General features: G+C 53.9%; 1 protein-coding gene across 6 annotated transcripts in view; it reads left to right on the top strand.

Moving 5' to 3' along the window:
* TNS4 (tensin 4) overlaps nt 1-22,252 on the top strand; it is a 32,806-nt gene that overhangs the window by 155 nt on the left and 10,399 nt on the right. Inside the window, exons 1-13 of one of the 6 annotated variants that reach the window (XR_014238509.1) lie at nt 40-2,464; nt 4,204-4,732; nt 10,327-10,729; nt 11,868-12,289; nt 13,778-13,897; nt 14,223-14,348; nt 15,445-15,537; nt 15,630-15,707; nt 17,143-17,214; nt 18,095-18,263; nt 19,077-19,145; nt 19,386-19,412; nt 19,880-20,449. Coding sequence is in view for 5 of the 6 variants with exons in the window: in XM_082372248.1 (XP_082228374.1) it covers nt 2,225-2,464; nt 4,204-4,732; nt 10,327-10,729; nt 11,868-12,289; nt 13,778-13,897; nt 14,223-14,348; nt 15,445-15,537; nt 15,630-15,707; nt 17,143-17,214; nt 18,095-18,263; nt 19,077-19,145; nt 19,386-19,412; nt 19,880-20,021 (2,490 nt within the window). In the remaining variant the exon portion in view is untranslated. Of the gene's footprint in view, nt 1-30; nt 2,465-4,203; nt 4,733-10,326; nt 10,730-11,867; nt 12,290-13,777; nt 13,898-14,222; nt 14,349-15,444; nt 15,538-15,629; nt 15,708-16,264; nt 16,511-17,142; nt 17,215-18,094; nt 18,264-19,076; nt 19,146-19,385; nt 19,413-19,879; nt 20,755-22,252 lie in introns of those variants that run through there. The other 5 variants (XM_082372248.1, XM_082372249.1, XM_082372251.1 and 2 more) reach the window with 5 other exon arrangements.

Below are 22,252 nucleotides of genomic sequence, written 5' to 3'. Positions count from 1 at the left end.
AGAGAGGGAGGCTCAGCTTCTCCACCTCTCCTGGGGCTCGGAGTGAAGGTGGAGAGAAATGGGGGAGGGGCTGGGCATGAGCGGAAGATGGTCTCGGGACCACAGACCCGAGTTCTGCACTTTGGGAGAACTTAATCTGTAGCCCTCAGTGTACAGATGAGAGAACCGTGGTCCAGGGAGGGGAAGAGGCTTGCCCGGGGGGCCCCCGAGGCTTGGGAAGGGAATGGACCCAGAACCCAGCCTCCTGCCTCCCAGCCCGGAGTCCCTGGGGCCTGGCCGTGAGCTGAGCCCCCGTGCTGGGCCCTTCAGAGGCCACTAGGAATCCAGGGGGTGGCGGCATGGCCTGCGATGGTCCTGCGGGTCCCTGCCTGCTGTCCCAGGGTCTGCTTCACTGGGTCTGGGTGGAGAGCATGGGACAATCAAAGCCACTCTTCGAGCAAGGGGGTGGGGTGGGGAATTGGGCTACTGGGACAAGGTGCTTTGGGGAGAGATTCAGCCTTCCCCCTCTGCTGCCCTCTCCCTCCATTGACCTGGGCTTGTAGAAGGGAAAGAGTAAGTCAGGAGAAGAAGCTGGCAATGAAATGGATGAGGGGATTTGCCCAGGAATCAGGATCCCCCTGCCTCCAGAGCCCTTGGGAACAAAGAAAGAGATTCCCGTCCAGTGAGTGGGCGGGTCCTATAAAAAGGGGCCCTCCCTACCCACTACAGCCCGCCTATATACATACACACAGCACTGAGCCCAGGGACCTTCCCTTCACCTTTAGAGCAGGAAGGAAAGAGCTAGAGAAGTGTGCTGGTGGGGACAGGAGAGGGAAGGTGTCCAGGAAAAAAGGAGTGAGACCAGCCCTGGGAGGTCCAGTGGTGCTTCAGGGAGTGTTAAAAGTGAGAAGAGTTTGAAGAAGATTCCAAGGGGCTGCTTGCCCTTTGCTCAATCCCAGGCCTGTCCCACTGGGTTCCGGAATCCCAGAATGGGCAGAGAGAGGTGAAAGGTATCTTAAATCTATGAAGCAGTGGCATAGAGTGTGGGACTTGGAGCCAAGACCACCTGGGTTCAAATCCCAGTTCCACTACTGGGTTCTGTGGGTTGTATGACCCCAGGCAAATCCCTTAACCTCTCCAGCCCCACAGGAAGAGTACCTTTTTCAAAGGAACCATTGAGAAAATGAAATGAGTACATTTTAAGTGTCTGTTATGATCACATTCCCATTATACAGATGGGACAACTGAGGCCCAGAGAGGAACGGACACTTGCCCAGCGTGGAACAAAAGCAGTTTCCAAATCAGTAGGCAGACATACTGGGTCCGGGTCCTGGTCCTGGGGGAGGACCCAGGTCCCCAGTGTGCTCCCTAAGGACCGTAACCTCAGGCTCCTCTTTGAGGCCCAGCCAAAAACCCTGCAGGGTGTGCTGAGATCCTGCCCCAACAAACCCAGGCCACTTGGAGCCAAAGCTCCATGTCCTCAGCTGCCCCCAGAAAGAAGCTCGGAGGCCCATTCCCTTCCACTGCCATTTATAGACACGCTTCCCGAGCCTGGGATGCGCCCGCCCCCTCCAGGGCCTGGCCAAGGAGAAGTCTGGCAACAGGGCTGGTAGGAGCCGTGGGGGAGAAGAGGGTTCTGGCTTTTCTCATTAACTTACTGTGCGAACTTGGGGCAACTCACACCCCCTCTCTGGACCTCAGGTGTTCCTCGGCATTTGAACTCTATGTGGTATAAGGAGCTAAGAGTCTAAAGTCCACAGCCTGCGTTTGAATCCCAGCTCTACCACTTTTCTGGACATGTGGCCGATACAGATTTCTTAACCTCTCTGAATCTCAGTATCTTTATCTGTAAAATGGGCTGGTAATAGGGATGCAGTACTTCCTAGGGTTATGAGAGGATTAAAAAGAGTTACCATAGGGAAAATCAGTGCCTGGTACATGGTGAGAGCTCAAAAAAATGGGAGCTATTATTATTTATTATTATGAAGGTATTATATTCTATTGATATATAAGCCCTTATTTCCAAGTAATATTTAGAATTGTCCAACTGGTTTCACAAGCAAGACCTTGCTGCTTCCACACCACCCTCCAGGAGGGGACAAGGCAGGAATTCTTATTCCCATCTCACAAATGAGGAAACTGAGGGTCAGAGTTACACCTTAAGGAACTGTTTGAGCTGGGATTCGAAACTGAATCTTCAGACTCGAGAGTTCGCATTCATTTCATTTGCCCCAGGCTGGTCGCAATGCCTTTTCCAACACTAGGGTCTGACTCTAAAGCAGGATGTGGTGGAGGCATCTTGTTCATTGCAGCTCTACTTACAATAGCCAGGACATGGAAGCAACCTAAGTGTCCATCAATGGATGAATGGATAAAGAAGATGTGGCACATATATACAATGGAATATTACTCAGCCATAAACAGAAACGAAATTGAGTTACTTGTAGTGAGGTGGATGGACCTAGAATCTGTCATACAGAGTGAAGTAAGTCAGAAAGAGAAAAACAAATACCGTATGCTAACACATATATATGGAATCTAAGGGAAAAAAAAAAAAGGTCATGAAGAACCTAGGGGTAAGATGGGAATAAAGACACAGACCTACTAGAGAATGGACTTGAGGATATGGGGAGGGGGAAGGGTAAGCTGTGATAAAGTGAGAGTGGCATGGACATATATACACTACCAAACGTAAAATAGATAGCTAGTGGGAAGCAGCCGCATAGCACAGGGAGATCAGCTCGGTGCTTTGTGACCACCTAGAGGGGTGGGATAGGGAGGGCGGGAGGGAGGGAGATGCAAGAGGGAAGAGATATGGGAACATACGTATATGTATAACTGATCCACTTTGTTATAAAGCAGAAACTAACACACCGTTGTAAAGCAATTATACTCCAATAAAGATGTTAAAAAATAAAAAAATTTAAAAAAAGAAGAAGAGAGAAGAGGCGTTGGAGGGTACCTTGGTCGGAGTGGGGGGTTGGGGCCAGTGAGGCTCAGAGCAGGCAGTGGTAGCACAACCAGCATATCCCAGCTCCTTACAGTTTTCTTGGCAGCCTCTGTTCCAGAACCTCTTACTTCCTGTAAGAAACCACTAACATGTGGCATTAAGGCTAGACAAGGGGAAGAACTTCCCACATAAGAGAAATGAGGAAGTTGAGACATCTTTTACCAGATGAGCCCCCAGGGAGTGAATATCATCTGATGATGTCACTCCTCAGATCAAAACTGTTCTGTGGCTCACCATTGCCCTCGGGGTTGAGTCAGCACTACTGAGCCCAGCCTGCAAGGCTCTGCAGGGTCTGGCCAGACTGCCTTCCCCACCCCAACTTCCCCTCCATCCACCCTAGGTTCTCTCTGTTTCCCAGATGCTCAATATCTCCCCTGTCCATCAGGCCTCTGAATACACCTGCCTCCTCACCCCTACCTGGCTCGCCCAGCCAGCTCCTGCTTTTCCTTCTTGTCTCCCTTTATGTATCCCTTCCTCCAGGAAGTCCTCCCTGACCTCCCCCACTAGTGCCTACAGAGTCCCCTCTGCCTCCCCACCTCCCCTCCTCCCCGATGGCACTGTTTATGATTGTTCACCTGCTTACCTGTCTGTTTCACCAACTGGCCCACATGGAGTAGCAGCTAAGTGCAGGGGCCCTGACATCACGCAGTCTGGGGTCCAGTCCTGCTCTGACACCTGTTGGCCTGATGACCCTTGGGCAAGTTACTTACCTCTCTGTATCTCAGTTCTCCCATTATAAAATGGAATAATAATAGCATCTACTAATAGGGTTGTTATGAGGATTTTTAAAGGTTTTATGTGTAAATACTAGGGCATAAGTGCATAGTAATTACTCAGTAAATATTAGCTAGTATGTATTTAATAAATAAGGCTGAGACATAGTAAGTAGCCAACAAACGTCTATTGAAGCTATTTTATTTAATCATCACTTGCATAATGTTTATTATGTGCTAGGCATATTCTAAACATATTACAAATATTAGCTCATTTTATAGATAAGGAAACCGAGGCACAGAGAAGTTAATTAACTTGCCCAACGTTGCACAGCTAGTAAGTGGTGGAGCCAGGATGCAAACCTGGGGCAGACTGGCTCCAGCAGCCATGCTTTTAAATGAGTGAATAAATATGCCTTTGTGTGGGGGGAAGGGAGCCCGGGGCTTCATCTACAGAATTTACTCAGTTCCCACCCTCGCCCCCACCTCCGCTTCTTTCAGGTCCCAAGAGCTCCTGATTGGCAAGTGACATCTGTGGGATGTGAGGCTGGTTGGAAGCCGGAGGTAAACTGCCAGGTCACTACCCCCACTATGTCCCAGGTGATGTCCAGCCCCCTGCTGGCAGGAGGCCCCGCAGTCGGCTTGGCTCCCTGTGAGGAACCCAGGAGGGCCCTGCACCCAGCACCCAGCCCTGGCCTGCCGCCCCAGTGTCTTTACTACACCACAGAAGGCTGGGGAGCTCAGGCCCTGATGGCCCCCATGCCCAGCAAGGAGCCCCCCAGCAGGCTCCAGCAGGCCCCACAGGCTGGAGCCAAAGCCAGCTGCCTCCCGCAGTCCCCTGGGGAGCAGGCCTCGGGAGCCCTGGAGGACCTTGACTCCTACATTGACTTCTCGCTGGAGAGCCTCAACCAGATGATTCTGGAACTGGACCCCACCTTCCAGCTGCTCCCTCCAGGGCCTGGTGGCCCCTGGGCTGAGCCCACCCAGAGCACTACCTCGAGGAGAAAGAAAGAAGAGCCTGAAGCTTTGGGTAAGGAACTGGGGCACAGTGCCAGGAGGAGGGCTTGGGGACCAGACCTCATGAGGAAGGAGTTTTCTATCAAATCAGAGGAGCAGGGGACAGTGTCCTACTGAGGAGTGCTGTGCAGCTCTAAACAAGTTACTTGATCTCCCTGTTTTCTCTGCTCTACAAAAGAGATAAATATAAGTAGCCCTCACTGTCCAATTCTACTTGGTTCTTGAGTTTGGAAAGTGATGGATACCTGTTTTATGTAATTTTTCAGAGAATTTAAATAAGCTAATATGGATAAGCATATTATACAATGCCATGCATATAAATAAGAGCTTGATAAATGTGGTGTCCCTGAATCTCACTGTTCTATGGTGTCTCTCTTAGGTCCTAACCTGGCACCCTGAAATTTTTATAGGAATAGTATTTTCACCTTACTAATAACAATAAATGTAAATAACTTCAAGTATAGATAATAGTAAATACAGTAAATAATTGGGATGTGATGAATTTTTGAGTGTTTATTACTTTTGTTTTTAATATGTTATTTCATTGTAAGTTTGTGTAGTTTAATCTTTAGTAATGGTTTAGCCATTACTAAAGATTAAACTACACAAACTTACAATGTTCATATAATTTAGCAACCAACTGGAAAAAATCTTGAAAATTTAACAATCAGCTTTCATGAGCTGGTTCAAGCCAACTCCAGGATACCACCACGTCCAAGCGTATCCAGAAATCTCTGCATCTGGCTTCAGTTTCCCAAAGAGTTTCAAGTACACTTTGAGGATGAGGGTCACGGAGCAGCAGCCCCATTAGACAGGCTGGAAGACTGAGGCCTCCAGGGGTTTAACCAGCGTGGGTTAGAGGGTGTGGTGAGGATTAGAGATGGGATCCAGGAGAATTTCTACTTATTGAGCATTTATCACTCTGTCCAGGCACCGTGCTGAGCTCTTAATAATTGAATCTTTGATCTTCCCAATCCACCTCCATGAGACGAATATTTTATCCCCATTTTACAAACAAAAAGACTGAGGTTGATGGACTTGAGGAAGGAGCCAGTCTAGCCTAATCACTGGAATCAGGCAAACCTTACACAAGCTGTTTACTTCACTTCTTTGCGTCTCAGATTCTTCATCTGTAAAATAGAGATGAGTTTGCACTTCAAAGGGTGTTGCAGGGATTGAAAAAATAACATTTGATGGGTGTTTATCACAAATCCTGGGACACCGTAGGGCATGATAAATGGTGGCTGTTTGTAGTCAACATTGGGGTTGCGACTAAGACCAGCCCCAGGACAGGTTCAGGCTCTGGGGTGGAGGTCAGCCCGGCACACAGGTCCTCTGGCATCTGGGCTCCTGGTCTCCAGCCGGCCTTCTGCCCCTCCCACCAAGCACTGCCTGACAGGCCTATTAAAAGAACCACCTCCATCCCTCAAGAGTCTTCCTGCTTCTTAAGGCCAGTCGTGGGCATGTCTCTGCAGGAAAGGTGGCTTGGGACTAATTATCACTGGCCAGAGCAAGCCCAGGACTTTAACGCTCATGCCCCAGGGCAGGGCTTCCACACACTCAAGGCCAGCTGGGGCAGGACCAACCTCTGGAGGGCGTGCGCTTGTACAGGGTAAGGGTGTTGATAACAGGGCCCTTCCTCCAAGGGACCGATGGGCAGTTGTCTGCGTTCTCAGATGCCCTGGGCACAACCTGCCAACGTGAGGATGTGTCCACCAGACTCTGGGCAGCAGGGGGTGCCAGAGAGCAGCGGTGGTCAGAGGGTCCTGATGAAGCCACCTAGCTCTGCCCTCGCTCCTTCTGATGGAATTTTTAAAAATCCTCTCCTCCAACCTCTGCCTGGACACCTGTGATGCCTGGGAGCTCACTACCTCCTCGGACAACCAGCAAGTCAGCTCCCCATTAGAAAGTTCTCTGCCATCGCTAAGAATAGCGAGATCCTGCATGTCACTGTGGTGGTTGCACCTTGCTCCCCAAACCCTCCCCTCAGACCACTGCTACTGGTGACAAAGCTCTCCCAGCCCATGGCACCGCAGTGAGTTTTCATCCAGCCAGACGTATCCAGTGTGTAGAACTCCTCTGTTTGCACTCTCATCCATCCTACTTTTGGGGTGTTAAGTGGAAGACGTTCTATAATTGTGATGCTAGCAGACGTTCACTGCTTCTCTTTGTCCTAACTTGGCAAAAGCAAAAATTAAACATCAGCAATCTAGTGTCGATCCCTCCCCTAAAAATGTCCAGATAGATTTTTGTAACACGTAATTCCAGCATCTACCCTGTGAAGGAAATACTGGAAACCTCATTTACAGATGAGAAGACTGAGGCTCAAGGAGAGGAAGCGATGGCCACAGTCACACAGCTAGTGAGTGGTAGGTCAGCTCAAAGCCCGGGCCTCTGGGCTCCAAAGTCCACGTTCTTGCCTTTCTCTCTTCCTTGGAGCTAGTTTCCTGCCCTCCAGGGCTTCAGGGAGGCTCCACCGCCCTAATGCTCCCAAACCTTCATCCAGCTCCCTGCCTCTGCCTCTTGCTTACCCTCCTTCAGATTTACCCTGGGGGGAAGGGGGAGGAGGTACCAGTCCCACAGGGAACATGGCTTCTGGAAGCAAATACCATATCCCTTCCTTTATCCTCTCCGCCACCCCTCCCCATCTTTGGAACAGGGCCCCGCATTTTATTTTCCAGAATTTCTGCCAGGCAAGGCGGTTTGCCAATCCCAAGTGAAGGGTGTTTAATAACCGTCTCTCCAACCCTCCACCCACCTGGCCTGGTGCCAGGCGCCTGCATCCACCCAGCACTGCTCAGACTTGCCCCGCGGGCCTGTAAACAGCCGCTGCTCCCAGGTGATAGGGTGTCGGCCCTCCACCTGCCCAGCCCCATCCACCCCGGGGGCAGCAGCGGAAGTGACTCACAGCTCTAGGACCCCTCCCTCCCTTCCGGGCAGCCTCCACTTGCCTGGCCCCCAAGCAAGGCCTTTCTTTGGTAGGTGTTTGGATGACCCTGTGAGTAGGACCCAGAGCTTCGCCAGGCCGAGAGACGCCCCCCCTCCAAAGCAGCCAGCCACCTTCTCACGGTCAAGGTCTTGGGAAAGGGTCCTGAGGAGTCCCTCCCCGTGGAAGAGCCCACCCCGCCCCCAGACAGAGCACAGGAGCAGGGCTCAGTTTCTTCAACCTTTCTGAGCCTTGATTTCTCATCTGTTACATGGAATTAAGAATGTTTCCTACTTCGATCGAGTCATGAGGTTTAAAAGAACTAACACGGGTAACGTGTCTGTAGCAGTGCTGGTGCACAGCACTCAGTAAATACCAGCCTTCATTAAAAACGGTGCAATAAATGTGAGCTCCACCGCCACATTTCTCCAAGCCTCAGTTTCCTCCTCTGTAAAAGCAACGCCTGCTGGCACTGGGCATAAAGGCTCTTGTGAGGCTTGAGAGGATTATGGGTATAAACACTATAAAATCCTATTTAAAAAAAAAACAAAAAGTTGTGCTTGCCAACCTCACAGAAGAATCCACCCCATTCCAAGACTTCCTCTCTTTCAGATCCCACAATACATTGTGCCAGATATTCTACTCTTGCCCTCAGCAGTGAGACCCCCCACCTTAGCCAGAGAGTATTAGCCATCTGGCCAATACTGCCCCCCAGAAGCAGGAAGGCAGGAGATGCTCCTCGAAGCCCACCATGGACCAGGCTCCAGGCTCCATTCATCAGTGTATTTCATCCTCACCGCAACCCTGGAAAGGTGGTTTTAGATCCCCATTTTACAGATGAGGAAACTGAGGCTCAGAGCAGTTAGGAGAATTACCTGATGCTTCTTGGCGGGAAAGTGGCAAAGCCAAGACTCACACCCAGGTTTGTCGACAAAGCCAGGCCTGTTCCTCTACCTGCTGGGACAGCATGCCAGCGCCCCTCATCTGATGCAATCTTCCACCCCCACCTGGCCCACGCAGGCTCAGACAGAGGCAGTAGCCATGAGCAGGGCCAGAAGGTCCTCCCCAGGAGCGGGCTGGGGCAGGCAGGGACTCCACAGTCACGCTGGGTGGGGGGATGGTGCGTGTGCCAGAGCCCAAGGGGGTGGGAGGCTGGCAGACAGGAGCTGAGGGTGCAATTTCCCACTGACTCTGCCCCAGATTCCATCCTGGGAAGCCAGAGGCAGGACTCACAGCCCTCCAGAGGGAGAAGCTGGGTAACCCCCATCTTCCGCCACCTTTCCTAGAACAGCACCGAGGACAGCTCCCCTCCCCCCAAGTCAGGAGGAGAGGTGCCCATCCTCACCATGGGAGAACCACAGGTCGCCCCACTCTAGGAAGAAACAAGGTCTCAGAACAAGAGTCCTAGATGCCCCCATTGGGGAATGGAAAGAGCATCAGGGTGAGTCAGCAGCCTGGGGTGCTAAGAGGCCCACAGCTCAGTAAGGCGGCATGCCCTGCCCCCAGAGAGTTCTCGCTCTAAAGCTAACCCTAAAGCGAACTCCTCAACCTCCAAGGTGCACCCAGATCGCTAGGAATCTCGCTAAAATGCAGATTCTGATTCAGCAGGCCTGGGGTGAAGCCAGAGATTCTGCATAACTTCTCAGCTCGCAGGTGAAGTGGTGCCGCTGGGCTGGGGACCACAGCGGCGCGGCCCAGTGCACACTGGAATCAGCTGAGGAGCTAAGCCACCCTGAGGCCTGGGCCCACCCCCAGAGGTTCTGGTCTAATTGGCACCGGATGGAGCCTGGGCTTTAGAACCTTTAAAAGCTCATCGGGTGATTCTAGCATGCAACCAAAGCTTGAGAACCCCTGCCTGCATTGCAGGCGCAGACATAGAAACAGCTTTCACAGGCCTGAGTGATAGGGGCGTCCGAAGATGTGACTGGTGCAGTCATTTCAGCCTGCGGAGTGGAACCCACGCGAAGGAGAGGATCTCCCAGTTTTAAAGGACTTACTATGTGCCAGATGCAGTGCTGTGCCGCCTACATTCATCTCAGTTCATCCTTACTGTAACACTAAGAGGCTGGGTATAGCTGCCCCATTCTACAGGCGTGGAAACTGAGGCTCTAGGTGGTGAAGTCATTTGGCCAAGCTCTCTCAGAGAGTAAGTGGCAGAGCCAGATCTGAAACCCAGGTCTGTCTACCTCCAGGACCCGTGTTCATGGCACTGCCTCTCCCCACCCAAGGGAAGATGTCACAGAGAGGGTGACTTTGAAACTGGGCCCTGAAGGTGGAGCTGAATGCTGATCCTGATTCCAACAAACTTCTCTCTGGGCTTCAACTTCCTCATCTGTATAAGAAAGGGGAGGGACTTCCCTGGCAGTCCAGTAGTTAAAACTCCATGCTTCCACTACAGGGGGCACGGGTTCTACCCCTGGTCAGGGAACTAAGATCCCGCATGCCACGCAGCTTGGCCAAAAAATTTAAAAAAAAAAAAAAATATATATATATATACACACACATACGTGTATATATATATATGTGTGTGTGTATATATATATATACATATATATATATACGTGTGTATATATATGTATAAAGAAAGGGGAGACCAGATGGTCCTGAGGACCCTTCCAGCATCCTTGTTCTGCGAGTACAGTCTCCCCGGTTTCACCAATGCTCTGTTTCTCTCCCCAAAGATATAAAGTACATCGAGGTGACCTCGACCAGATCAAGGTGCCACGACGGCCCCCAGAGCTGCTCCAGCCCGTCTGTCACCCCACCCTTCGGCTCCCCTGGCCGTGGCGCCCTTCTCCTTTCCAGAGACATCCCCCGAGAGACTCAGAGCAGCAGCGAGAGCCTCATCTTCTCCGGGAGCCAGGGCAGGGGGCACCAGCGCCCCTCTCCCCCCTCGGAGGCCCCCTCCCCTCATCCCCCACCCTCTCCCAGCATCTCCATCCCTGGAATGGGAAACAAGGCCTCAGGCCGCCATGGCTTGGGCTCCCCACTGGTGGCTTCCCCAGCCTTGGAGAAGGGGCTGGGGGGCAGGGTCTCCATGCTGTCAGCCAGCCCAGCATCTGATGTCAGTTACGTGTTTGGAAGGTAGGTCACTCCCACTGCGGCTTCTGACGTTGCCTCCACAACTCACACACACACACACACACACACACACACATCTTAAAATCACAGAGGGACACCCTACTCTTTGTGAGCAAAATCTGGGCACGTACCAAAAATAAAAGTGAATGTTCTTTTTTATGCCATCACAGCCATTTGGCTCTCAAGCTTTTCTCAAGCATTTAGAATATGATTCAATATACAAAAATCTTGACTTCTACCTACCTCTCGGGAAAAGAACCACTGCATTAATGAGGCTCACCTGTATCCTTTCCAGCCTTCCTACAGCCCATCTGTAGGAAGGTTTTTTTTTAAAAAAAAAAAAAAAAAAAAAAAAAAACCCAAACACAGGATGTAAACAGAATCAGGGGGTCTGGGATGAACCATCCAGGAAAGAAAAACCTCCTTCGTCTTTGTTCCTGGCAAAATCTAGCAGGAAGGAGACAAACCTGCCTGGGCATTATTTACAATCGCCCCAGCCCAATTCTCTGCAGGCCTCAGAGCAGAGCCACACGCATACCCATCCTGCCCAGGAAGACCAAACCCCAGGACCTCTGTCCCCCATACCAACTCCAAAGCCACTGTGCCAAGGCAGTCCCTGGCAAGGAGACTGGGATTCCACAGCCATGCCCGCTGGCACAGGCCTCTGAGCTCAGGGAGAAGCCTGGCTGGATGCAGAGCTGGCCTCCTTCTCTTCCTCCAGCTGGGGAATTCCGTCTGCATGGGCCATGGACGTGGTCCAGCTCAGGTCCAGCCTGTGTGCAGGATTCTTGGGAGTGCTGGGGGGCTGGTGTGACAACTCAGTTGGACCTGCCTAGCTGGGAAGGCAGAGGGAATAGAGTCTAGCCTAAGCCCATGTGACCTGCAGGGGGCCAGCCCACTGGCTACTTTAATTGACCACAGACCCTGCAATGCAGGTACACTCCTGTATCCTTCAGCATCCCTTGGGGATCAAGTGGGCATACCCTTTGCTCAGGGCTATGGGGGGTGGGTGGAGTATGCACTACTCTGACCAAAGCCGTGGGTACCTAGATCACTAAATTCCAGAGCCTAGCTCTGGCCCCCAAGTGTCCACCCCCACCCGCTAAAACTCTGCCTGTCTGGTGCTCTCCCCATGCCACAGCCAGTCCTTCCTCTGCTCCAGCATCTCCAGCCATCAGTCATCTTCGAGATCCTTGGAAAGCCCAGCCAGCTCTTCCTCCAGCCTCCACAGCCTTGGCCCGGTGTCCTTGTATACGAGAGCCAGTGACCTCCAGGTCCCCAGCAACCCCACCCCAAGCATGGGCCAGCCCAGAGCAACCCATTCCTCACCACTGGCCAAGGAACATGCCAGCAGCTGTCCCCCATCCATCACCAACTCCATGGTGGACATACCTATCGTGCTGATCAACAGCTGCCCAGAACCAGGATCTCCCCCGTCACAGAGGACCCCAGGACACCAGGACTTTGTCTGCCCTGGGGCTACTTCTTCCAGCAACCCCTGTCCAGCCACCAGGAGCCACAGCCAGACCCTGCCAGATGCCCCTCTCACCACATCCCCAGAGGGTAAGTTGTAAACCAATCAGCACCTCACACTTTATAAGGTTTGGCTAATGGGGAATAGACAAAGCACCAATGCATTTGCTTCTGCAACAGCAGGTCAACACATTGATTAAGTATCTACTGTGTGCCTAGCATTGTGCCACATAGTAGGGACACAGTCTAGAAAGAGAGAAAAAAACCAAAGGATCACTGTAGAGTAGGATAAACACAGAGATAAAGAGATGTTCTAAGTCTTATGGGGCTACAGAGGAAGGAGTGAGACTTTTCATCTGGGAACTGAAAAGGCTGGAAAGTGGATCAGAGAAGTCCACGGCCAGAGCAGGAGAGGAAGGGCAGACCCAGCAGAAGGAACAGCCAGGCCACAGTCACGAAGGTGTGGAAGCACGTGGCGTGCTTAGGAAATGACTGGAATGTTGGGTGCGGGATGAGGTCATTGGGAGTAATTTGGGGCCAGATTGGGAAAGACCTTGAACGCCAAGCAAAAGAGTGCACTTTACCCTTTAGGCAATAGGGGACCGTCAGAGACTCTCAAACTGGAGAGCGATGGGGTCAGAGACACACGTTCAATCGATCACTCTGGCAGCTGCGTGGCAGATGGATTGCAGGGCCTGGCTTGGCAGGGAGAGCAGTTTTTCTTTGGTTCTGTTTGGGTTTTCATCACAAAGTGGTCCAGGGCAGGCCAGAGGGTGGAGGAGAGAAGACAGAGCCAGGAGACCCTCGGGATATGGAAGCAGCAGGCTCGATGACTAACCCAAGAGAGGGAGAAGGAGAGTCAGTCCTAACGCTGACATTGGTGGATGACGAACACAGCCAGGGGGTGGACAGGGTAACGGGAGACAATGCATTCCAGTTCAGACAGCTAAAAACCACAAAACAGCAAACACCCTGCTTCCCGTAGTCTGTGACTACAGGCGTCCAAAAAGAACAAAGCCAACCAAGAGCCCAAAGCAGTAAACACAGAGGCTAAGCCTCAGCACCCCCAGGGTGTTTCTCTCCCAGGAGCAGAGCCCACGGCTCCCTCGTGGCTCAGCCACGAGGCTCCCGGGGCTCTCAGTCCTCACTGGGCCACAGACATCAAGGCACTCCTGGGGGGTGTGAAATGTTCACTCTACCCCGCTGCTCGCTCCCACCCAGGAAGCCACGTCGGTGCAAGCAAGAGAAAATGAGGTGACGAGTGTGCCTTTGAAGCTGCTCTGATCTGTTCCTAGGACAAATCATTTGCAGATCTCAGTACATTTTTTATAATGAGTTACTCTCAGCTGGCCACGACACACCTTTTCAAGATGCCGAAACTGAGAACCACGGCTCTCTGCCTTTGGGACCCAGGAAAATGGGCATTTTAGCATCTCAAAGAGCACATTTACTTAGCCTAAAGGGATTTTGCCCCTTTAGGCATCTGGAGATACAATGGAGTAGGGGTAGGGGAGGGTGGGTTGAATTGGACTGCTGGGCGGAGGAGGGGGGAGGGTCTCTCAGCTCCCCTCTCCCCAGCCTACAGGGTCCCCCTCCTCTGTCTGTCTCCAGGTCCTGCCAGGGACATGCAGCCCACCATGAAGTTTGTGATGGACACATCTAAATACTGGTTTAAGCCAAGCATCACCCGAGAGCAAGGTAAAGGGAAGCCCTGTTTTAGGGAATGAGTGACCCAGGAATCAGGTCCAGGTCCTGGCACCCCACATGGGGCAGATGGGGCCCTGGGTCCATGTAGAGGAGGGAACGGCAAATGTCAGGTCCAGGGAAGGGGGGTGTCCCGTGAACCCCATGACCTGAGGAAATAATGACTGCAGCAGGAACGCTGGAGATTAGACAATAGAAAGGACTTCCTGGGAACCAAAGGTGATTCCGTACCATCTGCTCTATGAAGACCCAATGGGGCTGAGGCACAGAGGGTGTCTGGGTTCCGTGGTGACTGTCTCTGACCCAAGGATTGTTTCAGCCATCGAGCTGCTGAGGAAGGAAGAGCCGGGGGCTTTCATCGTGAGGGACAGTTCTTCATACCGAGGCTCCTTCGGTCTTGCCCTGAAGGTGCAGGAGGCCCCTGCACCTGCCCAGAACCGATCAGGTAGGCACCTGTCTCTGTCCTCACTCAAGACCTCTAGGAGGCCACAGGGTGTGGTGGGTTCCAATCCCCGCTCTGCCCCTGGCTTGTGGGGTGACCTTGGGCCAGTCCCATAATGACTCCTGGGAGGAGGGCCTACCTCAGCCCCCTCCCCACTGCCCCCCAGCGCTGAGGCTCCCCGAGTCCCCAGATTCCCTGCTCTACCTTCATGGTGGGAAGAGGAGGATGGTCCCAGCCCCCTCTCCAGGCTGCTCTCTCCTGGGTGTCCACCTCTGTCCAGACCGGATTTCTCGTGAGGGAACCTAATGTAGTAATAACACGTGTGCTAGCTTAACCCCACATACAACACTCATCGATGGGGCACCCACCCTGCCCCAGGCACTGTGCAAGGCACCGGGGAGACCTCACTGGGGAGAGAGGTAGAAACACAGCATTACATTACAAGGTACCTGGGTCACAGCCCCTCACCTAAGGCCCAGGACTGACAGTAGCTCTCACACAACAAATGGGTGAGGTAACAGACACTCCCAGAGGGAGTTAATGACCCCCCCCAGAGCAAGCAAGTGATAGAGCAAGAGGATAAAAACCCCGTATCCACATTCTCTACACCACGCCTCTCTGTTTAAATAAGAAAGTGACCTCTGGGCAGCGTTAGTTATCAAGGAAGCCTTGCCAATGAGCGCAAAGAAAGCAGGAAGCTGCAGGCTGGTGAAGAGGCAGGGGGCGTGGTCCCCCTTCCAGGGCCAGCCTGGCGCCAGCAGGGACCATCTGGTGAAGAATAATAGCACCTGGGAGGGGGGGTGGGTAGGGGGAGAGGGAAACCAGGCCAAAGAGTTGTGATTTGATCTAAACAGCGCCGGCAGCCATCCCTGATGGCTGTTGAAACCAAAAGAAAGGTCTCCTGAAAAAAGAATTACTGGACACAGAAGCCTTTGAGCAAAGGTGTGGGCACCTCCTTCGTGGGAGGCCTTGAGGATAGGATTCCTACCTGCTGCCCCACCCAGAGGCAGGGGGATGGACAAGTTAACCTCTGGATGGGCCCCGAGGAGGCGGGTCAGGAAATGAGTTGCACTCCCATCCACATGCTTCCTCTGTCCAGGCGAGGATGGCAACGACCTCATCCGCCACTTCCTCATCGAGTCTTCTGCCAAAGGGGTGCATCTCAAGGGAGCCGATGAGGAGCCCCACTTCGGTGAGCCGAGCATCTCCAGCCCCCAGGCCCCTGGGGTCGGGGCGGGTGGCCTGGGGAAGGCCTCCTTATGCCGGGCTCCTGTTTCCTTGCAGGGAGCCTCTCTGCCTTCGTGTGCCAGCATTCCATCATGGCCCTGGCCCTGCCCTGCAAGTTCATCATCCCGAAGAAAGGTGGGCTGGGGCCCCAGACCTGTTTGTTCTCAGTAGAAAGGCTCCTGGTGGTCACTTCTCACCTTATTTAGGGATCATTTTAGGGTCATAGTTAAAAGTGCACACTCCGGGGGAATTCCCTGGCGGTCCAGTGGTGAGGACTCGGCGCTTTCACTGCCGAGGGCTCGGGTTCAATCCCTGGTCAGGGAACAAAGATCCTGCAAGCTGGCCCACGCGACCAAAAAAAAGAAAAAAAGAAAAAAAAGTGCACGCTCTGGAGTCGGTCCACATCACTTCCTGGCTGTGAGAATTTGAGAAGGTCAACCTCTCTGAGCCTCCATTTCCTCATCTATGAAATGAGCACGGTCTCCAGCACACCTACTTCTAGGACTGGTGTGGGGATGCACCGAGAAAGCTCAGGCAAGGCTCTTGGCACAGTGCCTGGCGCAGAGTAGATTCTGAGAAAGAGTAGCTCCTTCCTCAGGAGGATGAAAGGAGCATAAATCTGCCCGTTCGGCGAGGTTTGGTTTTTACTTCCGGGTCCAGCATTTACTGGGTACCCTCTCCTTCATTCACAGCTCGCTCCAACCCTGTGAAGTAGGCATTGCCGTTATCCCCATTTCACTGCTAAGAAAAGGAAGGTTCGAATTTGAACCGAAGTCTCTCTTACTGTCTTGTTCCAAAGTGTTCAGGGAACTAACAGAGAGCAAGGACACGGCTGTATCATGAAAATCAAGGAAGAGAATTATGAGAACAAATAAATGATCAATGGGTGAAATTTGGGAAAGAAAGAAAGAAAGAGAGAGAGAGGGAGGGAGAAAGGAAGGAAGGAAGGAGGGAAGGAAGGAGGGAAGGAAGGAAGGAAGGAAGGAAGGGAGGGAGGGAGTGAGGGAGGGAGGGAAGGAGGGAAGGGAGGAAAGGAAGGTTCAAGGCATTAAGTAACTTGCCCAAAGGCACAGAGTCAGACCTCCAACCCAGATCAGGAAGCCCCATCCAAAGGTTACAGCCCAATGCACCCCCAGACGCACCCACACCTCAGGGTGTGCAGGAGAGCCGCTAGGGGGGTTCTGGGAGAGGAGTCAAGGCCAGGGGAGCCCCTGGTGTGGTGATGGCGAGAGCCTCCCTGCTTTCTGCAAAAATGGCCTGGGTTTCCGGTGGGGTCCCAAAGAATGAGGAGGTCAGGGGCCTCTGAGGCCAGGTCACTGCCACATTCTAGGAACTGGAGGAGGGAGAGGGGCAGGAGGGATCAAAAGGCTTGCCAGCGAGGCGTTTGGGGAGCCCGGGGTGGCTGTTTGCCTCATTACAGGAATCACACCTGGTTTCTCAGCCAAGTCACTTCCCGAAGGTGTGGGCGGAGGTGGAAGAGGTTCAAAGGGCTGAAGGAGGCCTGTTCCAGGAGGGGGGTCCACTGACTGCACCCCGCCCCCTGGGGGCCTGTTCCATTGCCTTGGCTCAGAACTGGGAGGTGGAGACGGGGCCTCAGACCCCTCTGCAGACGGCCGGGCCTCCTGCCTGAAGAAATCTGCGGGTGAGTGGTATGGGGCAGGGGGAGGCTCCGGGCGTGGCGGTGCCCACCACCCACAGGGCACCTCCCAGCCCTGCGCACACACGCACACGCAGGTCCACACGTGTTTCCCATTGCAGCTTTGTTTCTTCATCTTTAACAAGGTGCCACATTCCTCCCCCTCCCTGTGAACCAGGAGATGAGAGGCTGCAGGCAGTGGGCCAGGAGGAAGAGGGGCAGGAGAGGAGGGGCACAGTGAGGCTTACACCCCCTCCTGCACACACGGGTTCGGGAGGGGCACACAGATGTGCTGGGGTCTCTCTGGGTCTGAAGGACCTGCCCTGGAGGTGGGATTCTCTGTGGAGTGTCAGGTCCAAGTCCTGGGGGCTTCTACAGGGGAAGGGTCGCTCCTCCTCACGTCCAAGGGCCAGGCACGGGTCAGCACTCGTCTGAGTGGCAGCTCCTACTCTGTGCCCTGAGCACGATGGCCCCCTCCCCATTCCTGTCTCCTCTTCCTTCTCTCAGCAAGGAACCAGGGCCCCAGGGGGAGGGTGGGGAGGGGTGGAGGCAGCACCAGCCGTGGGACAGAGGAAGGCTTGACTGGACGCCCCTACATACGGGGCACCATCCCCTCCCTTGCCCCCTGCTGGAAGGCCAGGGGCCAGAGCAATGCAAACAACAGACGACCCCAAAGTCCCCTGGGGTTGACCGCAAATTTCAGTGGCCCATACACTCCCTGCCCACCTGTCCGGTGGCTCAAAGAGGAGCCCTGCTAGATTTCCAAAAAAGGAAGGTACTCCTATCCCCTGGCTCTGGGCAGAGGGCCAACCAGGGCCTGGGTGACCTCCACCCCCCCCCCCAGTGGATTCTGGCAGGGCTCCAACACAGTATCTGCACCCCCCAGGTTGCCATGCCCTGTACCTGAGCTCCGTGAGCGTGGAGACCCTGAGCGGAGCCCTGGCTGTGCAAAAGGCCATCTCAACCACATTGGCGAGGGATGTCCTCCCCACACCCACCGTGGTCCACTTCAAAGTCACCGAGCAGGGCATCACCCTGACTGACATCCAGAGGAAGTAAGGGGCTTCCCTTGCCCTGGGGCTGAAGGGCTGGGCAGGGTAAGCTGGAGGGGTTGGCTGAGATGGCTGTGGAGCAGTAATGGAGATGGAGTTCAGGCTACTGAACCCAGCAGGGTCAGTGACGTGCTGAGTGACTCCAGGCAAGTTCCCTGCCTTCTCTGGGCCTCAGTCCAATGACCTCCTGCCAAAGTCCCGCTTCATCATGACTGATGGATTTGGAATTAACCAATAGTCATTGGGCACTGATTAAATCTGTATCCACTGATGGAACATCTCCTGTAGGCCAGACTCTGGCTGACCAATGAGATCACTCCTTCCCAGGCTCAGGGATTCAGTCTAGCAGGATCCTGGTCCTGGGCTGGAGGAATAAGAGATGACCAGATGCTGGGAGTTCCCTGGTGGTCCAGTGGTTGGGACTCCGCACTTCCACTGCCGAGGGCCCCGGTTCAATCCCCGGTGGGGGAACTAAGATCCCACAAGCCGCGTGGCACAGCCAAAAAAAAAAAAAAGAGAGAGATGACCAGATGTAATTATCTTATCCTATCTTCATTAAATGACATGATAGGCAGTGGGAGTGGAGCAGGGTGGTAGAAAACCCCAACACGTAGGACAGAAGGCAGATGCACTTCATGAAAGGAGAGAAGTGCAAACACGTGCCCCGGGCCCAGCAGTGGGAAAGGTCACGGCAGCCTGTCAGGGGTCATCAAACTGAGAGCTTCTTGGAGGACAGGGAGCTGGAGATGGTGGAGGCGGGGCAGGACACTGGGACGGGCTCTCACCAGCTCCCCTTCTCTCCCGGCCTCTTCCCAGGGTGTTTTTCCGGCGCCATTACCCCTTCGCCACCCTCCGCTTCTGTGGCATGGACCCCAAGCAACGGAAGTAAGTTCAAGTCTGGGCCAAACTAAACAGACCATCCAGGTCCTAGCTGCCCACTGACTCTGGGATTCGGATCCCAGACAGAGCCTGTGAACCTCAAGGGGTCAGGAGCAACAGAATGAGGGGAGGGGGACATGGTGGGAGTGGGGACACAACTAGCCATTATCTCCCGAAGCTCAGCCAGACTCCTGTGAAATGGAGCAAAGAATTGGTACTCAGGACTGTCATGTTCCTTTCCCACAGGTGGCAGAAATACTGCAAGCCCTCCCGGTAAGGCCTTCCTCTCCACTCAGTCGCCATGAGAGGTCTCCCTCGGGGAGGCCTGGACCCAACATGGGGAGGGAGTGCGGGAAGGAAGGAGGCCCCGCCCCGATCTTAAGAGACCATGGGTTTGATGGGAGACGGCACAGGCCCTGGCCCTCGGGGAGCCACTAGCGTGATGTCTTATGTGGGAGGCGCAGGCTTCAGTCTGTAAGGATGCCTCAGGCTGATGGTCAAGACACACCATCCGCCTCAGGAAGCTTTGACTCTGATGGGGAGTACACAGGTCGTGTCCTCAGGTGCCCCCATTCCAAAGGAGGGAAACCCAGATCTTAAACTCAGGGATCTCTCGGTCTGACAGGGGAGGCTCCCGTCATAATGAGGTGCTGGGCTGGGGAAGGGCAGGGAGGAAAGCTGCTGCCAGCCTGGTACCTCCCTGGGTCCCACCCCTCACTCAGGCTCTCCTCTCCCATCAGGATCTTTGGGTTTGTGGCCAAGAGCCAGACCGAGTCCCAGGAGAATGTGTGCCACCTCTTCGCGGAGTATGACACTGTCCAGCCAGCCTCGCAGGTCATCAGCCTAGTGGGTGCTCTGCTGCAGGACCCAGAAAGGATGTAGGGGAGGGAGCGTCCTGTGTGTCTTCCTAGGCATCCCAGTGGGCTTGCTCAGGGGATGCCCCCTCCACCCTGAGCAAGAGGCCTCTTACCACCCTGATGGACCAATCCCCTGGACTGGAGGAGAGCAGTACCAAGTTGAAACCCTTGAACTCAGTATGACCTTCAGCGGTGACCTTCATCCAGACACCCCCCCCCAACCCGGGCCTCAGTTTCTTTAACCTTAAAGGAAGCCAACAGACAGGATGAGCTGTTCTTCTCAGACGTCTGTGGGCATCTTAACAAGCTCCCTGTGATCCTGAAGCACACCCACATCTGAGGACCCCCCACAGGAAAATAACCTCTGAAGACCCCTGACTCCATCCTCCTGGACGCTCCCGACACAGTAGCCTGAGCTAGAGACCTGTGACCCCTGCTTCATGGCAAACGCAGGTACGGGGTCGGGACTCCTGAGCCCTGGCCCGAGGCTGGCCTGAGAGCAGATGGGTTGCCAGCATTGAGGACCAAAGGAGGGATGGACTGACTCTCTTTCCCTCCATATTGTTCCTTTCCCCATTTCCCTGACAGCTTATTGAGCTACTATTCCCAGGGCAAAGCTAGATCCACCTGCCCTGGATTCTTCAGCCAACATGGCCCTGGTTGTTAGGCAGGTTAACAAGTGTAAACTTGCCCCCATGGTCAGAGATGACCCAGCTGTCCTCATGATCTTGATGTCTAATCCCTTCCATTGCAAATGAGCGTCAGCTCCATCTTTTCTTTCAATTTCTCATAAGCGAGTGTCCCACAGCTGCCCTGGTGTTACTTGTGTCACTCACACCTGGGGGGTGGCGGCAGCTAGACCTCTGCTCACTCAAGCAGACACAGGAGCTGGCTCTCTCTGGTTCTGCCTCAGCCCCAGTCTTGTTGAGTCCTCTGTGCTCCAACAACAACACACACACACAGACACACACACACACACACACACACACACACACACACACACACACACAGCCCTCTACAGTACTGTGGCGGCAACTGACCTCGTAACCACATGGGGGCAGCAGAGAGTCAAGAATGCAAACAGGCAGCCACCCCAAGAGGCTTGGAGAAGCTGGGTGGTCTTTCCCACCCCACCCACACCGCCCTCAACCCTAACCCTAACCCATTAAGACCCCCAAGAATCTGGAATTGTTTGTCTAGCAGACCTGGGGTCCTAAGGAAACCAAACTATGAGGGTAGAAGATAAGACTCAGAAAAGAAGCCCATTTTTGCTCCATGAGGGACCAGTGCCTGACCCCGCCCAGCTGGGGGCCCTGCCAGAGAATCATTATCTTTGGCCAAAGTTGGGCCTGAAGGGTTATTATTTCAACCCAGAAAACCAAACCGGACTGAAGCGGCCCTGGGCTGGCGGGACTGGCTGAGACCAGCCCACCCAGCCTGTGGTCAGGCACTGCCCCACCCTGGAGACTACAGAATCCAGACAAGGTTCTCAAGGTCACAGCGCCCAAGTTCTCAAGGTCACAGCCTGGGAGCTGGCAGAGAGCACCCCCTCCCCCATATATCTATGGGTGCCTTGTAGCTCCCGTCATGGAAAATAAAGTGTCTGTCTTTGCACAAGAGTTGGTCCTACGGTATTCAGGGCTATCCCCTCAGAGATGGAAACCTGAACAGAAAAGGGGACCTGGCTGGGCAGGTGGCAGCTGTGTCTGAGAGAAGACCACGTGTGCCACAACCCTGGCCACGGCAGGACAGTCTCCACTGACTTCCACTTCATAACCGTCGCTTAAATCATTCTGTGTCCCCCACGTGTCCGACACACCCGTTATCCTTCTTCACGACCCCTTTCCTGCCACTGTGCTAGGAAGACAGGAGGCCCGGGCTCTCCCATGCGTGCCAGGGCTGAGGTGAGCACGTGTGACAGCCCTGCCAGCTTCCAGAGTCTCACTCGGGCTCCCTGAGGGAGAGCAGAGGCTGGTGAAATATAGGCGGCTCAAGAAAATTCCAGAAGAATCCTTGAACCCAGAGGAACCCCGAGCTACCAGCCCAGCCCTGAAGACCTGGGCAATGGCCCCATCATTCATCCTGCTTCTGCCTCCAGTCTTGGGGTAATGTCCCCCCAGACCTCTCCAGACCCGTCACAGTTAGGGATTCAAGGTGGACAGGCCATGGAAAGCCTCGCCGAGTGGTTCGGGAGGGGGCTGCAGCGATGTCCCTTTCCTACAGAGCCTTGGGAAGGGGAAAGCTGCTGCTCTGTTC

This window comes from Balaenoptera borealis, assembly GCF_965194805.1.
Source record: "Balaenoptera borealis genome assembly, chromosome: 20".
Classification (NCBI taxonomy): domain Eukaryota; kingdom Metazoa; phylum Chordata; class Mammalia; order Artiodactyla; family Balaenopteridae; genus Balaenoptera; species Balaenoptera borealis.
Note: the sequence above shows the minus strand (reverse complement) of the source record. Positions and strands in the feature narration are given on the sequence as shown.